Raw genomic sequence first — 16,639 nt, 5'->3', positions numbered from 1 at the left:
GATAAACTGACAGTAGGAGATAAGAGGGGACTGGCAAACCCCGAGCAACACAGTCCAAGAAGGGAGAGGCAAGATAGGTTCTGCGTGTCTCCCCATGTGTCCTTGGAAAGCACGCCAATGCCACCCTTTACCCGATTTTCCTGTGCCAGACCCAAGCTCTGCTGTGACTGTACTAGACTTCTGTTCCCAATATAAAAGTCCTCCCACAGTAGAACACAATGGGACAGTTCACCTTGCTAATCCCAAATAATCTTATAACCATCAGGAAAGGATGGCAAGATATACAGAACTTCACTTGACCCTATTTACATCCAAAAATTACTTGCAGTGAAAACTGGAATTTATACAGAAAACTGTAGTCAGAGAAAAACAGAGGCAGTTTTATGGAGATTTTTTCTTTATTGAGAAACTTAAGACTTGGGTACATCAAATAAAACCAGTTTCTGGGGAGAAAAAATCAAACTCACAATAGAAAAAAAAAGTTAACACTGTTTGGGCCATATCAGAACCCAGAGAATATATTCTTTTAATTGAAAAATTCTAGGTGCTTCATAATTGACCTTTTGATACAAAATGACCTATTAAATTTGCAATTTGTGGTTCTTGGTGTTGAGGTCCATAGGACAAGCTAGGACGTCTTCAAACCTTGAGCTGAATTCCATGAGGGTTTATTTGGCTTTTGAATCCTGAAAAGAAAAGCACCGACACTATGAATACAAAATCAAAAAAACCTCAGAGACGCACGGGAATCTCTGATGTAAGTACTGTAGAGCAGGGTCTCAGCCTTGGTGCCCACCGACATTCTGGCCCAGATAATTCTTCTGTGGGGGCTGTCCTGTGTATTGCAGGACGTTTAGCTGCATCCCTGGCCTCTTCCCAACTAGATACCAGTAATATTCCCAGTTGTGACAACCAAAAATGTTTCCAGATATTGGCAAATGTCCTCTGAGAAGGCACCCCTGGTTAAGAACCAGTGCCTTCGAGGGTACTTGTATGTAAAGCCCCAACCTTGACCCTTCCTGGCCATCCTTGCTTAAACTCAAAATGACAGGGCTCAGGCCCTTGACAAGGGGCTATGACTATGCCAAGTCAAGCCCTACCAACACACGAGCTCTGGCCCTTACCATGTGCTCTTTGCCCTTGCCTCTGCCCATGTTCATTTGGTCCTCTCTTTTCTCCATCTGGAGGCAACCACCAGTCCTCGTCAGAGGTCCTAGTTAAGCTTCACTGCCCCAAGTCCCTGCAGACAGAGGCCCTGGCCCCCAAATGCAGAAGTTGATGGGAACACACCTTGTAACTGTAGCCAGGTGTGTCTGTCTCTCTCACTCTGACACCAAGGCCTCTGCCCGCTGTGTTTCCAGAGCTAAACTGTGGATGCCACACAACTGACCTCACAACCTCAAGCCAAACTAGGGAGATGTTCATAGAAATGAGGCTGTGGGATCGGATTATGACAATGCCTCATATATCCACCATTATTCGAGACAAACAAGGTGATTCTTGAGAAAGATCTAACCAGGTGCTCTTTATGGAGAAAACTGTTGTTTGTGTCTTCTAATTTACCACCAGGACTCTCTTTTTTCCATATTAACTCATCCAGGTGACAGAAAAAACCTAGGTGACAGCCTGCCCAAGTTACCAGGTTAAGGGATAGAAACATGGCTCTACATATACACTGGCCCTAATCTTTCAGGGAGATGGGTCAAGAGTCATAACCATTGCAGAAAATAAAGAGCCAAACATACGGTTTGTCCTTGTCTAAGAGGTAGCAGCAGCAACAGCGCCCACCTTCTGGGCAGCTTCTTTCTTGGCATGATGAGCCTGTAGGACCGCCACAGCTTCATCCACCTGTGAGAAGCTTCAGGTGGTCAGTGACACCTGAGGAGAGCCCCTCCACCCCTCCCTGGCACCCAGGCCCAGCGGTGGCCTCTCCTGGTGCTGACCGCTTTCCCAGATACCCACGCGCCACCAGCCCTCAGGTCACACGAGGAGGTCACAGGGGCAGCAGACCCTTCTCTCTGCCGCCCCTGGGTGTCCAAGGCCACCCCGTGTCCTCCTGAGCCGAGTGAGCGGAAGCCGCGGGGGTCTGGGAACCTGCTCACCTTGGAGCGGAGAGACTCGGGGGACTCCAGCATGTGCAGCAGCTCCGAGTTGTCAATCTCCAGCAGCATCCCCGTGATCTTCCCAGCCAGGTTTGAGTGCATCGTCTGGATGAGCGGGAACAAACGTTCACCTGTGGGAAGGTATTCCGTGAAAAACCCAGTGGCATCCCAGTAGAGAAGGGAGCTGGTGTCCAGGTCAGTAGCAGCTCTGGCCCCCTCTTCTGCAAGCACGTGGGTCACTCACCCAGCATCTGTTTCTGTTCCTGCGGGGGTGCTGCGGCCAGCATGGAGGCGGTCAGCGGCTCCTGCCCCTGCACGTGGACCGCAGGCTGGGGTGCCTGGGAACCAGGAGAGGCGGTGGATTAGCACCCGGGTAAGTACAGTGACAGTGGTCATGTGCACAACCACTCGAGTCTACTGAGTTAAAGAGGAGAAGGAGGTAGTTGTCTTTGCTGTCAGGGAACTGACTGCAGTCTTGGGGATTCAGGGAGAGGAACAGAGTGGTGTGAGCAAAAACCACAACCAACCACAGCTAAAATGCCACGTGCTATTCGAAGAGAAGGGAAATGACTAAGAAAAGCCTACAATGCTACACAATCATTTACCAAATGATTTTACTTTACTCAAGGCTGCCCAAGACATCGAAGCCTTGTTAATAAATAAGGTACCATGAACATTTGTATGTGTAGCCCTTTCCTGAACGTTAGTTTTCCTTTAGGGTGAATTCCCAGTAGAGACTGGGTCGAAGGACATGAATAGGAAAATGCTTATAATTTCATCCTGTATCACTTTCACTGAACCGCATGTTTTTATTGTATTAAATGCTAAAGACCGTCAATACCAGTCACAGTGCTAAAAGTAGGGTCTTACAGGCAAAAATGTTTCTCATAGTGCCAAGTTCTGGGAAATTTCCAACTCAGAGCACAGAGCAGGAGGAAGCAAGGCCCAGCACAGCTCCTCCAAGCAAACTGCAGAGTTCTGCCACAAGCTCTCTGCTTGGCCTGCCTGAGAGGCACAACTCTAGAGATAGCAGCTCCAGCTTAGAGAACCTGAGATCCAGGTCCAATTCCTCCACCCAGCCTAATACCTCTGAAGATGAACCTTTCATCTAAGATGTTCTTTGCCACCCAGTCACCTGGAGAGCAGCTAAGGATCAATTCGACCACTGGATGTGAAAGTGAAATGGAAGCTTCAAAGAGCCGAGAGAGCCCGTGCACGCGGTGAGGAGAGCAGGAAGCACAGCTGCCTCCTCGGGGGCATTGCTGAGCCAACCATTATCAGAAGAACACTTGCAAGCCCCTTCTCTCCCACTAGAGAGTCCCCCAAGGGCAGGGTCACCACACGGGACACGGCTCCCTGACACAGAGCAGGCATTTAATACCTGTTGAGGGAATCCAAGCAAGGCAGCTTTTGAATCATGTGGAAGCAGGGGGGACCCTTCTAGGGTTCTGTTAGATGGACCTCACCTGCAGGGGCTGGATGGCGGGGTGAGGGCTGCGGACACTGGAGGCGTATTTGTAAGGTGCAACAGCCCGAGGAGCAGCGGCGGCAACAGCAGCACGAGGCGCTAGGCTCTGCACAGCTGTGGGAACACCTTAGGAAAAGGACAAGTAAAATTAAAGCCCATCGGTCTGGGCAAAGACCCGTCAAATCCCATCTTTCCCCATTCTGTGTGCATCCAATACCACCTCCAGACTGGCAGCTGTCAGTCAGCCCTTGCTGGGCGGCACCAGCCCCACCAAAGTCCATAGCCAAGCGGTCCGGGCACTCAGACCCTACAACAGACCAGCAAATGCACATCAGTGTTGGCAGCAGATGTCCAACTGGCCACGTCCCACGGAAGGAGCAATTCCAAAGCATGTTCATACAGCACACATCACACATGGGGCCACTACTGCTACTTTCGAGGAAGAGCCAACAGAAAACATACAACTCTTGCCACCTCTTGGAACACAGGACATAATCTGCAAAGAAGTCCCTTGAAGCTCCCAACCCCACCCAAAGAACAGGCTGCCTCTGTCGTCATTCAGCTAACAAATTCCTACAATTAACCTTGTTCACGTGAGTCACCGATGAGGCAAAGAATCTTAAAAGGAACCAACACTCAGAACTCATACTGTTTCCCTGCTCCTTAAGTACCCACCTAAGCACACAGCTAAGAGTAAAGAACCAGGACCGGACAACACGGTGAGCCCAACGAACTGACCAACCCTGAGCAGAGCCTAGTCGTCCTGACTCCCTCCTCCCCGGGCCACACTTCAAGGCCAGTTTGCTCACCGACTCTCTGAGCGGTAGTAGGGAGGCCACGAGAGGCCGGAGCATTACCAGTTGGAGCCAGATGGCGAAGAGCTGGACGAGGCCCAGACTGGCGTATAGCACTTGGCATTCCTTGGAAGCCTGGTGAAGAGACAAAAAATGCACGTCACTCAAAGCGAGAGTGGCTTGGACATATACACACTACCAAACGTAAAATAGATAGCTAGTGGGAAGCAGCCACATAGCACAGGGAGATCAGCTCGGTGGTTTGTGACCACCTAGAGGGGTGGGATTGGGGGGGGAGGGAGGGAGACGCAAAAGGGAAGAGATATGGGAACATATGTATATGTATAACTGATTCACTTTGTTATAAAGCAGAAACTAACACACCACTGTAAAGCAATTATACCCCAATAAAGATGTAAAAATAAATAAATTAATTTTAAAAAAAATGCACGTCACTGATGAACGACACAGCCGAACCTAGGCTGTGCCTCAGAGGGGGCAGGGAGGGGAGGCCAGGACAGGTACATCCTGGGTGATCAAATCACTGTTCCCCACCACCTACCTTGAGGTCTCCCACCTTGCTGCCAGCGTGGATTAGGCCTCATCTGTGCTAACTGGTTAGGTGTGTAATATGGAGGTCTTCCCTGAGCCTGTAAGAAAGAGCAGCCAAGCCCTTTTATTTAAGGACCTGAAGCCACACTAGAGAAGTAGCTCATCTCACCTCATCTCACTACCAGGCCCTAGGCTAATTATTCAGGACAGAGGCGCTCTCTACTCAAGAGCTTGGGGGAGGGACAGCCAGTTAACAGGGACTCTTTTACTTTACCCCTGTCACTGTGTGTGCACAACCACGAGTTAAGTCCTTCCTTGTTTTATTTGAAGGATCTTTACTGTGACATTCTAGAATTCCAATATCCAAAAATCCCTCTCCCCAACCACTGCGGACTATAGGAGCAGCTATCAGCAGGCAGGTTCCAAGGAGACATGAGCATACTGCATACCCACCTGTGGAACTGCTGGCACAAAGTAGCCCCCAGCTGCAGGCTGGAACTGATTTAAGATGGCATTGGCGGGGAGCGCTCTCATCCCGGCCACCCGCTGCATATACTGGTTGGTCAGGTGAGCCTTTCTCTCTTCTTTTCTCTGGGCCAGGGCAACATACAGTGGCTTGGAACCCACGATGCGTCCGTTCATCTCCGTGACTGCTTTGGTTGCCTCTTCAGGGGATGAGAAGCAGACAAACCCAAACCCTTTGCTTCTCCCATCCTCCAGCATCACCTACAAAATGAGACCAGCCACTTAGCACAAAGATGTCTGTGTGTTAAAACCTGGGTTCCACTCCAAGAGTTACCAGGTCTAGGTCAAGGCTTCACAGTCCAGTCCCACGATGGACCCCAGACCAACTGAGTCACCAACTGAATCACAAAGTCTAAAGGGAGAAACTAAGCTTTTTCCTTTTTAGATCCCCAGGTGACTCAAGTTCCCAAATACTGTGATATGGCTAATGGTTGAACCAGGAACCCAAAGATGTTTCCTCGTACCTAGAAGCATAGCTATCTCTGGGAACTCACAGAGATCTGGACATTAGCATCAAGCATCTTATTTGTAAAACTCATCTGCCCAAGACCTTGGTGAACAAAACTTAGTAAGCTCTTAGCAAGGTTAGGACATGCTTTTGAAATACATGTGGGCAGGAGTCATAAAATCAATGACTGCCACCATTAATTCAATGAGAATAAACACAGCAGAACTACAACCAGCCAGGAGACAAGCAGCTGGATTCTAGTCTCACTCTGTAATCTCTACATTTCACTCATGTCTTAGCTCACCGCCTGGTGAGCCTCCTGAAGAGGAGGACATGGGAGTAAAGATGTGTATCAACCCAACACCTGTCTACCAACGAGGTGGACCAGTAAGGTGTGTGAAAGTAATGTGACACCTTGATCTCGGGCATGGTGCCGGGAAACTTCAAGATACAGTTCTTTTGTTCTCTTCTTGCAAATGCCATCTTGACTCCTGTGCTGGTCCGCTAAGAGAGACTATCATTCCTTGCGCTGCTGGAGGCCCGTCACGGGGGTGACAGGAGGGAGGGGGTGAGGAACTGAGGAAATTCCTGGGGGTGGCTTCTGGCCAATGCCCTGCGACCACTGATAATGCTCCTGGGTTGTGAGTGACAAGCTAAGGGCCAGGGCAGGGTCACCAAGTCTTTACCGGCCCGCTGGCCTCCTTTCTCATCCCCTGGAGGACTCTGTGACATCTGCCTCACCTCTGTGGAGCAGGCATAGAGTCTGCAACAGGCTATGCCCCAAAACTTTCCGATGCCATCAGTGCCCACCACACACCCAAAGCACCAAGGACACACAATACAACATCTTCGCCTAACCAGCATTCTCTTCTCACCCTTATCTTCACAAGGGGGTTTGTACTTACTCCCCCAGCTAACTCGGTTGCTACCATTATCAAAGAAAATCAAGCAGATGATGCACGCTGCAAAACACGGAGAAACAAACTTTCCACTCCCTCTCCTTTAGGACACCAAATGGAAGTTCCCAACCCCAGCTCCAAAATCCTCACACACCTTCGTTCAAGGAATACGTGTGGCAGAGTTGTAGAGACAGGCCTCAAGACAAGTGAAAGACAACCCGTCTGGATTTCCCCTGCTCATGCTGTGGCACCATCTGTCCCCACACCAGCACAAAGCAGCAAAGAATGGGAAAGATTCAGGTGCTCTTGGGGGGCTGGCAGGGAGGCACTGAGTCAGATGCATCTCCACATCCCAGTACTTGGGAGACAGTGCAATGTTAACCTAACGAAATGTCATTTTCCAGAGCATATACTCAGATGGGTAACCGAATGCCAGGAGGAATTTGCTAGATGAATGTGGTAGCTACTCTCAGAAATGAAAATTTAGATCCTATTCCTTCAATGAAACAAATGCAATAAACCTCTGCAAGTTTACAACTTCTGCTTTCAATCCCTACATCTCAGTATAAAATACCTTAGCACTGGTGATTGATCCAAAAGGAGAAAACTCTTTCCTTAACTTTTCATCATCAATGGTGTCATCCAAGTTCTTAATGTAGAGGTTCACCCCCTGAAGCAGAAAGGTCTGTTAATTGCACTTCTATACCTCACACATTTCCTAAGACAGTGGTTCTCAAAATATGGGCTCCAGACATGCAATAGCAGTATCTCTGGGTACTTGTCAGAAATGTAAATTCTCAGGCCAGAACCCACACCTAATGAATCAGAAGCTGTGGGACCCAGCAATCTGTTTTCATAAGCCCTGCAGGGGATCCTGATGCAGGCTCAAGGCTGAGAATCTACTGCTGAAGACTCTGACAGGACCATCGATACAGTCCCAGCCTTTCTCACAGCTGGTCTGGCTGACCACTGACCTAGCAGGGCTTTCCTTACACCGTTCCAAACAAAGTGGTATCATTTAAGTAAACAGAACGCACATGACTAAGAACAACAGGCTGAGGCTTCCAGAATAGAGTCCCTAAATGAATAAATTATCTTCATCCTTGTTCCAGAACCGCTGCTGTATCTGGTAGGTACATCCTGTTAAACCTGATGATCTTGAGAGAAATGAGAAGAGGAGACTCATGGTCCCCAAAAAGAAAGCCTGCCAAACTAAGGATGCTTTTGCCAACATCTCGTGGTACAGCCCCTGCTGGTAGGCTGGGCTGAGACCACCTCTTACCTGATACCGACTAATTCTCTCCTGTTTCAGCTGTTCAAATTTTCGTTTTAACTCGGCCTGCCGTTCCACTTTCTTCTGTGCACGGCCGACGAAAATGACTTTCCCACTGATTTCTTTTCCATTCATCTCCTCCACGGCCTGAAGAGGAAATACATGATTTTAAATCAAGATGCAGAGGCAGGGGCCTTGCTCTGGAGGTCTGTTAAGTCCCACCAAATATTCTGAGAGAAAAGTCGTCCCTACAGGGCTAAAAATTAATTTCACTCTGAAGTCAGCTAAGCCAATCCAAACTTCCTCATCAGTAAAATGGGGTTAATATTTAAATGGGTCACTGGTCCAGATAATTCAGTGAAAAAACTGTACAGCTGTATAAATACAAGCATGGTAGACACGAGCCTAGGCTGATAATCTGGCTGCCACTAAATTCCTCAGGTTCTTTCAGGGTATTGAGTGATACATGTTGAGGGCCTAGCACAATGGTGCTCCCGGAAGCGGCTACTGTTCTTTTATCAGATCAGCAACTCGGGGCCCTTGGTTCCCTCACCTATGAATGGGAACAAATGCCTGCCCTACTCTTTCAACCTACAGGACTGAACAGCTGAGGTGATGGGCACATGTCAAGTGCTTTGAAAACAGTTATGTGAAATCCCTCAGGAAGACAATTCCAGAGCACAGTGACCATGCATCACTACTAGGTACTCAGACAATTACAACTCAGCTCTACCACGTGCTGGCAAGGCCCTGCCCACACACTAGGGCCACTCCCTACAAATCCTCCCCGACCCTCATGGTGCTCTCACCTTATTGGCATCCTCGTGTTTTTCGTAACTCACAAAGCCAAAGCCTTTGGATTTCCCACTGGGATCTCTCATCACCTTGACACTTAGAGTCTTACCTGTTACCAAAGACAGAACTATTAGTAACAGCATCTCTATCACAGCTCAAGGAGAGAAGGCTTCTCTAGGAGCCCACTTGAAGCAAGCTCCGGCTGAGCCCAGATGGACTCTAAGAAAGAGGCATCACGCCTGGCCTTCTACTTCTGACCAAGCTGCTGAGATGGCCTTGGGGATGGGACAAAGTAGGATGAAGCCAAGAGCCGAGGCCTGGAGTCTATTCCTATCTACCCTGTGGCCTCTGTCATACAAGGCATTTTACTTCTGGGTCTAGGTGGGCTCATCTGTTAAGTAAAAATAGATGAATTCCAGGTCTGGTGGACTGTGAAAGGGGACACGTGGGACAAAGGACCCTGACTTACCAAACTGGCTGAATAGCTCTTTCAGACTCTCATCATCCACCTCTTCCCCAAAGTTTTTGATATAAACATTGGTGAATTCCTTAGCTTTGGCTCCAAGCTCAGCTTCCCGCTCTTTTCGAGACTTGAATCTGCCCACAAACCTAAAAAGAAATCGTGAAAAACAGTGATCACTCAGAGGAACAAAACATGATTTCCAGGGGCCCGAAGGAACGCAGGTTAAAGGCTGACAGGAGAGGTTAAAACACACGAGTTCCCATCCAACCACCAAGAGAGCAAGCTCAGAGACGTCCCAACTCCCCAGCAGAAAGAGAAAGAGGCAGGACTGTCCTACAAGGACCAGCCCCAGGGCTCCTGGCTCAGGCCAGGGCTCCTCCTACCACATCACACTGCCTTCGTGAAGAAACCTGATGACCATGTTTTTAAAACGTTCATTTCTGTGCATCTATGTAAATGCATAGAAAAGGTCTGGAAGGATACAAACCAAACTGTTAACAGTGGTTAATCCTAGGAGTGAGACTGTTGGAGTGAACTAAGAGGTAGCCTTTGCTTTTTTTACTTTATTTGTTTTGGTGCTGTTTACACTTAATAGGGAAAGGTATCCATACATGAAAAATCTTTAGGCTTTTTTCCAGTGATACCTTTAGAAGACCTGACCACTGGGCACATGCACATCATTAACACAAGCCATCGCCTGGTCTGTTCAGTAACACAAAGGACAGAAATGACTCTTCCTTGTCATAACCAAGATTTATTGTCCCTTCTCTCCCTGCATGGCTTAACTAAGATCCCCATCTCTCCATTCTGAAATAACCACACCAAAGCAACAAGGTCTATTATGAACAGTCTTCTGCAATGGGATAAGACTTTTCATTGTAACCAAATTAAATTATTGCTGTGGAGCCAGCCTTGTATTTGAAGACCACTGAGTCATAAGTTAGCCACGTGGAGGGGACAATTTGCATCAACCCCTAGCGAGTGACCCCACGGAAAGACCTGAATCACAGAAGGCCAAGGTCACATGACTAGTACACAGCTCCTGGTCAGTCCAGGGCCCTCTCCACTCTGCTGCTGGCCAAGACCCCTGCTCAGAGTGGGCTTAAGAGCTGCCTTCCAGCCAGCCCCTGTTGCCGACGCTCACAAAACCCACAGACGGATGCTTTTAAGGGAGAGGCGGCAGGCCAGCCATGGCTTGGGCAGAAAGCCCACCTTGGCGAGTCAAAAGGGCTGCCACGGCTCGGGCAGGGAGACTCACCAGCCCTGGAGTGGAGAGGTAGGAGCAGGCCACACTTGGGCCGAGAACCAGTAGCCGCCTTGTGTGTGCCAGTTAATACCGAGGTGGGGCCACGGCTGGCTCATGCGACGGCTGTTGCTCCGGACTGGGACACTCACACTTTGCGGTCATTGAGGAGCATGCCATTCATCTTCTCGATAGCCTTGTCGGCAGCCTCCTGGGTCTCGAAGTGGACAAAGGCATAACCCTTAGAGCCGTTCTCATCACACACCACCTGTCAAAGACAAGGCGGGCCACTTCAGCGCCACTGCCCAGCTGCAGAGACTCGAGAGCCGTGTGGGCTCCTGGGTCTGAGAGGCCTCTAGCCCATCCATGTTCAAAAGGCAGGAGACTACAGCCGGTACCCAATAATGTTCCATTTAAAAATGGTAGCCACCATTAAGCTCCTTCTATTCCAAATGTTTTCTTACTTCATTAAAAAAAAAATATTAAGATCTGGGTGCAAAACCACAGGGCTACAGAATGACGAACCACTTTCCAAGCCCACAACAGAATTTCAGTCTAGTGTGGAGCCAGACATGTAAACCACCACCACACGAGCTGTACAAAATGCTCCACATAAACAGGTGCGTGGAGAAGGAAGAGGGTGAATTCATGCTTCTAACATGACTAAGTACAGCTTCCTGGAGACCAGAGGCATTGCTCTGGTACTTTCCAGCCCCCCACTCCCCAGGAGAAACCTTTTGATGCCTTCCAAAGCTAGAAAACAGGAAGGATATTTCAGGCAGAGGGAAGAATAAACAAAGACACGAAAGCGCCTGCTGGTTTATGCTGGGCTGTGGCACCGACGTTTGCTGCAGTGAACTTTTAGACTTCAGAGCCATTTCCAGCATTTTGGAAATTATCATACCCGGTCACCCAATTCCAAGCAATTCCCCATCTGGTATTTGTTGTCATGATTCTGTAATTATTCTGCTGAAATCATTTAATCAGTGTTTACCTTGCAGGACAGAATGTTTCCAAATGCCGAAAAAGTATCATAAAGTGCCTTGTTATCTATAGATTTGTCCAGGTTCTTGATGAAGACATTTCCCACGCCAGATTTTCGCAAAGAGGGATCCCTCTGAGACCACATGATACGGATTGGCTTTCCCTTAATCACATCAAAGTTCATGGTATCCAAGGCCCGCTCAGCTGCAAGAGAGAAACGTATTTCAGTCAAGGATATAAAACGTTACCTGCCACCATCCCAGGGACAGATAACTCCAGAACTTTCAAGGTAAGCACTCTGATGAAATTCAACTCTATCAAAATTAAAGGACATCAGATTCCTCTAGGCTGCAGTGCTACTGAGGCTAGGTTCTAGCTAATCGTCCTCCTTCATGGCAGAAGTCTCAACCCCTCTGGGGTAAGGAGGTTATGCAAGATAATCTAAATGGGTTTATAGCACCAGGATCAAATAACACCTCACATTTGACTAAGCTTTATCATTTATAAACGACTTTGCAGCCTACTGCCCACCAGGATGAAGGTGGAAGAGGTGAAATGATCCCTCTTATAAAATGGACAAACTCATGTTCAGGATGACTAAACGGTATAGCTAACTACTGACTAAGAAACTAATGGCGGACTTTCTGATTATTTTTCAGTAAGGTATTGCATCAGCATTATCAACTAGCTGTCACTTAGTTTACAACCTGTCTATGAGACAATGACTAAAAAAACCTGTGAGCGTTCGATTGGGGAAAATGTGCTATCTCCAAATTCAGCCCAGTTTCTTATATTTTCAATTTCTGAGAACAGAAATTGATTCTGACAAAAAAGCCTCAATCATCAAAATGATGGCCACATATGGAAATGTTCTTTGTATCATCAGGACAAGAAGGATGAAACTGCAACCCCTTTCTGCCTAAGTTGACAGTGGAGGCAGGCCCTGCACCTAGTGGTTTCTAGGCTACCTAGAAGTCTTCATCTGCGTTCTACGGAATTCCAGGACTTTCAAATGCCCTGGTGCCCAACAAAGTTCTCAACCCAGTGCTTGGGGACGCTTCCTTAGCTTCCCAACCCAATCCATGTATACACCACGAAGACCATTTAAAGAACCAGAGACCAAAATAACCCCTACCTGTCAGCAGAACACTTCTCTTTACTGGTAGCAAAAAGGACCCAGACCCACTTCCCCTGACTTATGCACTGACATCTCCCAGAATCTCCTCCTCCATGAAGGGATGGGGGTAGAGGGTGTTTCTCCCGCCTCAAGGCACCGTCTCACTTAAAACAGGGACACAATCCCTAACTCTGCCCCTCCACAGGCTCAGCTGTCCAGTCAGCCAGCAAGGTATCTCCTTTGCCCTATTTCCAACCATCTTTCCCACTTTCCTCAGGTGGGCTGGCTCAGCGTGAGAGGGGAGGAGATCAGGGAAAGTGGGGACGGCAAATCCAAGTCAGTGCAAGTCCGGGACAGAAAGAAGGGCTCGCTTGTGAGGACTCTGCGATCCACAGCCTGGGACCCCTAACTGTGTTGCGTGAATTAGCAGCCCATTTCAACACAGCTCCTGTCTATTTCCGGAGAGGGCTGCACAAGGCAACTCGGCTTCGTCTGACAAATCTGGCTGCGCTTATTTATAGCAGGGAGAGGTCCTGCAGAGGTATGTGTTGGCAGACACACTAACCAATGGCTTCTGCTACTATCTCTAAGTGACAGGACTTTTGCTCAGAAGAGTCAAGGAGGCAGACAACAGCCAATGTGCCCACCACTCCCCCCTTAAAAGGCCACACTCAGCTACCTTCTTTGTGCCCTGCGGCCAGAGCACACTGAACTGACGGTAGCAGTGCCTTGTGTCTCTCAACAAGTCCAATTCTCTGGTCTCAGCTGCATCCTGGGCAAGTGACATTCTCTGTGCTTCACGGACAGTGAAAAGTGGTGACAAAAATAGGGACCCGGAGATCCTTGGCCACAGAATGGCTTGTTTCTCCCAGTAATGGTCTCTACAGTTGTTCCCTTTTATTCTGGAGTCACGTGCAGCCCCTGATTAGGTTTCTTCTGGCCTCACTCGGGCCAGGCCTGCAGCATACCTCTCCACGCTCCAGGCTACGGCCCCAGTCAGGGCTGGCAGAGCACTGCACCCACAGTCCCAGCTTAGCCTCCCACCTTTTGCAGCTGCTTTTCTCCCTCAGAAGTCCTATTTTCTTCAGATGGGATGAAGTAAAAGGGTTTTGTCAAGTATAAAGCACTGTGCACAGGTTGAGGCCATAATCCCCACCAGCCTAGCGGATTTCCAAGAGGCGCTTCCCCAGACTACCTGCGTACCATGCTCCACAGCCCAGGGCTTGTCCAGAGAAAGAACTCCTCCGCCCCGGTGGCAAGCACGCAGAGGAGGGAGCTGGCCCAGCACCACACACTCTCTGGTGGTGCTAACACAAGTGCCTGCTCAAGTTCAACACACAACATTGTTCCCCTACTTTCTACCTGCCCGGAAAAACCCCTCACCAGCACAAAGTCAAAGACTCTCAGCCCAGGGTACAGTAAGGGGAGGGGGCAACAGCTCTGGCTAGGTAACATTTTTTAAGTAATTGTGTTTCAATCATCCTGTCCCTTCCGCAGGCCTGTGAGGGGCCCGAACACCTGGCCACTGACCAGGCAAGGCTCACAGAGCAAACCGCCCACATACGGAATGACAGCGACTTCCTTCTGGTCCTGTTTTACAGCCTCCTTGGGCTCCACCAGCACCCATCAGCCCAAGGTCACCCGGTTAGCAAGTGTTGTGGAAGCAAGACTGAAACTCTGGTCGTCTGATGCCAGGATCCCGCGTTCTCAACTCCCATGGCCCGTCCCCGACTAGGGCTTCTGTGGCAACGTGCTGTCGCGATGCCCTCTCCACGGGGGTGGGGACCTGCCCGGAGAAGGAATCTTAGGGTCCCCAAAGAGCCCACGGACTTGTGGCCACCGCTTATACTCACCGTCAGCCGGCTGCTGGAAGTTGACATAGGCATAACCCAGGGAGCGGCGGGTGATCATGTCGCGGCAGACCCGGATGGACAGCACAGGCCCCGCAGGACTGAACTTTTCATACAGCATGGCCTCGGTGACGTCCGAGTGCAGGTCACCCACGTACAGGGAGGCCATGGGGTAGCTGCTGGCCGCAGCGTTCATCTCCCCAGCCCCCAGCACCCCGAGCCCCGCCAGGAGGACTTCTTAGGGGGGGCCACACAGGACAAAGGGGGCTCCGCTCCGAGCCGCGGCCCACAGGTGGCAGTGAAGCTCAGAGAAGCTGGAGTCGGCTCCGAGGGCCGGAGAGGAGTGCGGAGACGGCTCGGACGAGACTGCCCACCCGCAGACAAAAGGCTCTCAAAAACAATATGGCCCTCCCTGGGAGTTTGTTAATTTTCAGCTGTTCTGGTCTGGAAGCTCCCAATTTCAAAAAATGAAAACAATGAAAACGGGGACTTTCCTCCAAATTACAAAAATTCTTCCCGAGGCAAGCCAGTGGTGCCCACGGCGGCCTCCGGAACGTGCGTTTCTCTATAAATATAGGCCTCGGGCTCCCGACGGTTTAAGATTACAGCAACCCAGGGAAGAGGGAAACCAAATATTTGTCGGTGCCGACTCGGCAAGCCCCGGGCGGCCGGAGCGCGCAGCCGCCTCCCACGCCGGGCCGGCGAAGGGCAGCGCGGACACGTGGAGCGCGGAGGCCGGCGCGCGGGGGGCGAGGGCGGCGGGCGCGGGGCTGCCACGCGGCGCGGCCGAGAGGCGGGCTGAGGCGCGTGGACGCGGGCGCGCGAGCGGCTCACCACCGGACCGACGGACGGGGACCGACGAACGCCCAGGTGCGGCAGCGGCGGCGGCGGCGTCGGGCAGGCCGGAAGCGTGCAAAAGTGACTTCCCCGCGGGTTCTCCGAGGAGGATTCGCTCTTTTTTTTTTCTTTCTTTCTTTTTTTTTAAGATTTTAAAGGGTTTTCGGGGTTTTTTTTAATCTTTTTCTCTTTTTTTTTTCCTTCAGGCTGCTAGGCCCGAAAGCGGCGGAGGCTGCGGCGACCCGGGGCGGAGAGAGGCGGCCGGGGGAGCCACCGCTCCATTTATACCCGCCCGCCCCGGGCGCTGCTGGTCGAAGGGCGCCTCGCGACCTGGGCGCAGTCGTGCCCGCCCACTCGGCCCGGGGGCCCGAGGCGGGGCGGCCACGCGAGAGGGTCCCGGCACGGCCGCGCGGCGCCACAGCGACGCCTGGCGCGCGGAGGACCGCTCCGCTGGGGCCTCCGCCGGACCCAACGGCCGCTTTCCCTACGAGTGGGTAGAGAGTAAATCACCCGCCCCTCCGGGACTAGAACCCAGGGATAGAGTTACCCACCGGCACGCATCATATTTATAATCGATGTCTTGCCTAACTGTAAAATAAAGATGACATAAGATAAATTATAGTTACATAATAGGTGCTCCGCTATGTAAATGACTGGGCCCAAATAACGGAGAAGACGTTCTGAAGTTTTTAGAATACTGGGACCTAAAGGTAGAATCATTGGGAACACGACAGCTACTAATGCAGTAGTGCCCGTGGGTGACGGGATTCTCTGGAAAGATGAACAAATTTGGGGAAAGCTTCAATAAAACAAAATACAACCATCTTTCTATTTACAAGGTAGTGGTGTTCCTGGAAATTTAGTTGATATTTAAGGGCACAAAATATGTTCTGTTCCCATGTAAAAGGGAGTCAGGGTCTAAGCTCTGATAGTTATGAAAAGATTTTTCATCTGCATGAGCGTCTGGCAGGTCATTTGAAAGTCATGTGGTACATGGGACAAGTCTACTCCATGTGGCCCTGTCCCCATGCATTGCAAGATATAATAGAGATGGCATCTCTTCTTCCATAAATGCCAGGAACCACCCTTATCATCACTGTGATGACCAAAAATGGAAATTACTAAAAGCACACAGACACTCCCATTGAAAAGCATTGATTTGATTAAATGAATGAAGAAATATTAGTATTATATATTCATTCAAAGAAATGGGCTCACTCTCTGTCAATACCGGATAAAGGTGCTGGGGGATACCATGATGGACAAGGCAGAGGAAGTCCCTCTCTCCC

At 50.0% G+C, this 16,639-nt stretch overlaps 1 protein-coding gene and 1 non-coding gene across 9 annotated transcripts; both read right to left on the bottom strand.

Moving 5' to 3' along the window:
* Positions 1-385: 385 nt before the first annotated feature.
* Positions 386-15,697, bottom strand: PABPC4 (poly(A) binding protein cytoplasmic 4). 8 transcript variants are annotated; one of them, XM_030868286.2, is made up of 16 exons: positions 14,517-15,697; positions 11,557-11,750; positions 10,715-10,830; positions 9,326-9,465; positions 8,871-8,965; positions 8,071-8,208; positions 7,363-7,458; positions 5,370-5,642; positions 4,927-5,014; positions 4,380-4,499; positions 3,791-3,877; positions 3,569-3,696; positions 2,347-2,440; positions 2,103-2,233; positions 1,746-1,848; positions 386-686 (listed from the first exon to the last, which is right to left on the bottom strand). In XM_030868286.2, exons 1-15 carry the CDS (start codon positions 14,707-14,709, stop codon positions 1,759-1,761), a joined length of 1,983 nt encoding a protein of 660 aa, XP_030724146.1. In that variant the 5' UTR covers positions 14,710-15,697; the 3' UTR covers positions 386-686; positions 1,746-1,758. The 8 variants fall into 8 exon arrangements, with proteins under 8 accessions (XP_030724146.1, XP_030724149.1, XP_030724154.1 ...); XM_030868289.2 differs by having other exon boundaries at positions 1,789-1,848; XM_030868294.2 differs by having other exon boundaries at positions 4,428-4,499.
* LOC115867316 (small nucleolar RNA SNORA55) lies at positions 6,958-7,092 on the bottom strand. Its single transcript, XR_004045057.1, has one exon. It is a non-coding gene; the product is annotated as a small nucleolar RNA SNORA55 (small nucleolar RNA).
* Positions 15,698-16,639: the final 942 nt, after the last annotated feature.

Source organism: Globicephala melas, chromosome 1 (assembly GCF_963455315.2).
Source record: "Globicephala melas chromosome 1, mGloMel1.2, whole genome shotgun sequence".
Classification (NCBI taxonomy): Eukaryota; Metazoa; Chordata; class Mammalia; order Artiodactyla; family Delphinidae; genus Globicephala; species Globicephala melas.
This window is presented reverse-complemented; position numbering and strand designations above follow the sequence as displayed.

What these genes read in the sequence shown, in the direction of transcription:
- PABPC4 (XM_030868286.2), bottom strand. Translation starts at nt 14,709, where the DNA reads ATGAACGCTGCGGCCAGCAGCTACCCCATGGCCTCCCTGTACGTGGGT. An exon ending in CTCCTCAATGACCGCAAAGT is followed by an intron (nt 9,466 to 10,714) that starts GTGAGTGTCCCA and finishes ATTTCTTTTTAG; the next exon opens with GTTTGTGGGCAGATTCAAGT. An exon ending in AGAGAATTAGTCGGTATCAG is followed by an intron (nt 7,459 to 8,070) that starts GTAAGAGGTGGT and finishes TTTCTGCTTCAG; the next exon opens with GGGGTGAACCTCTACATTAA.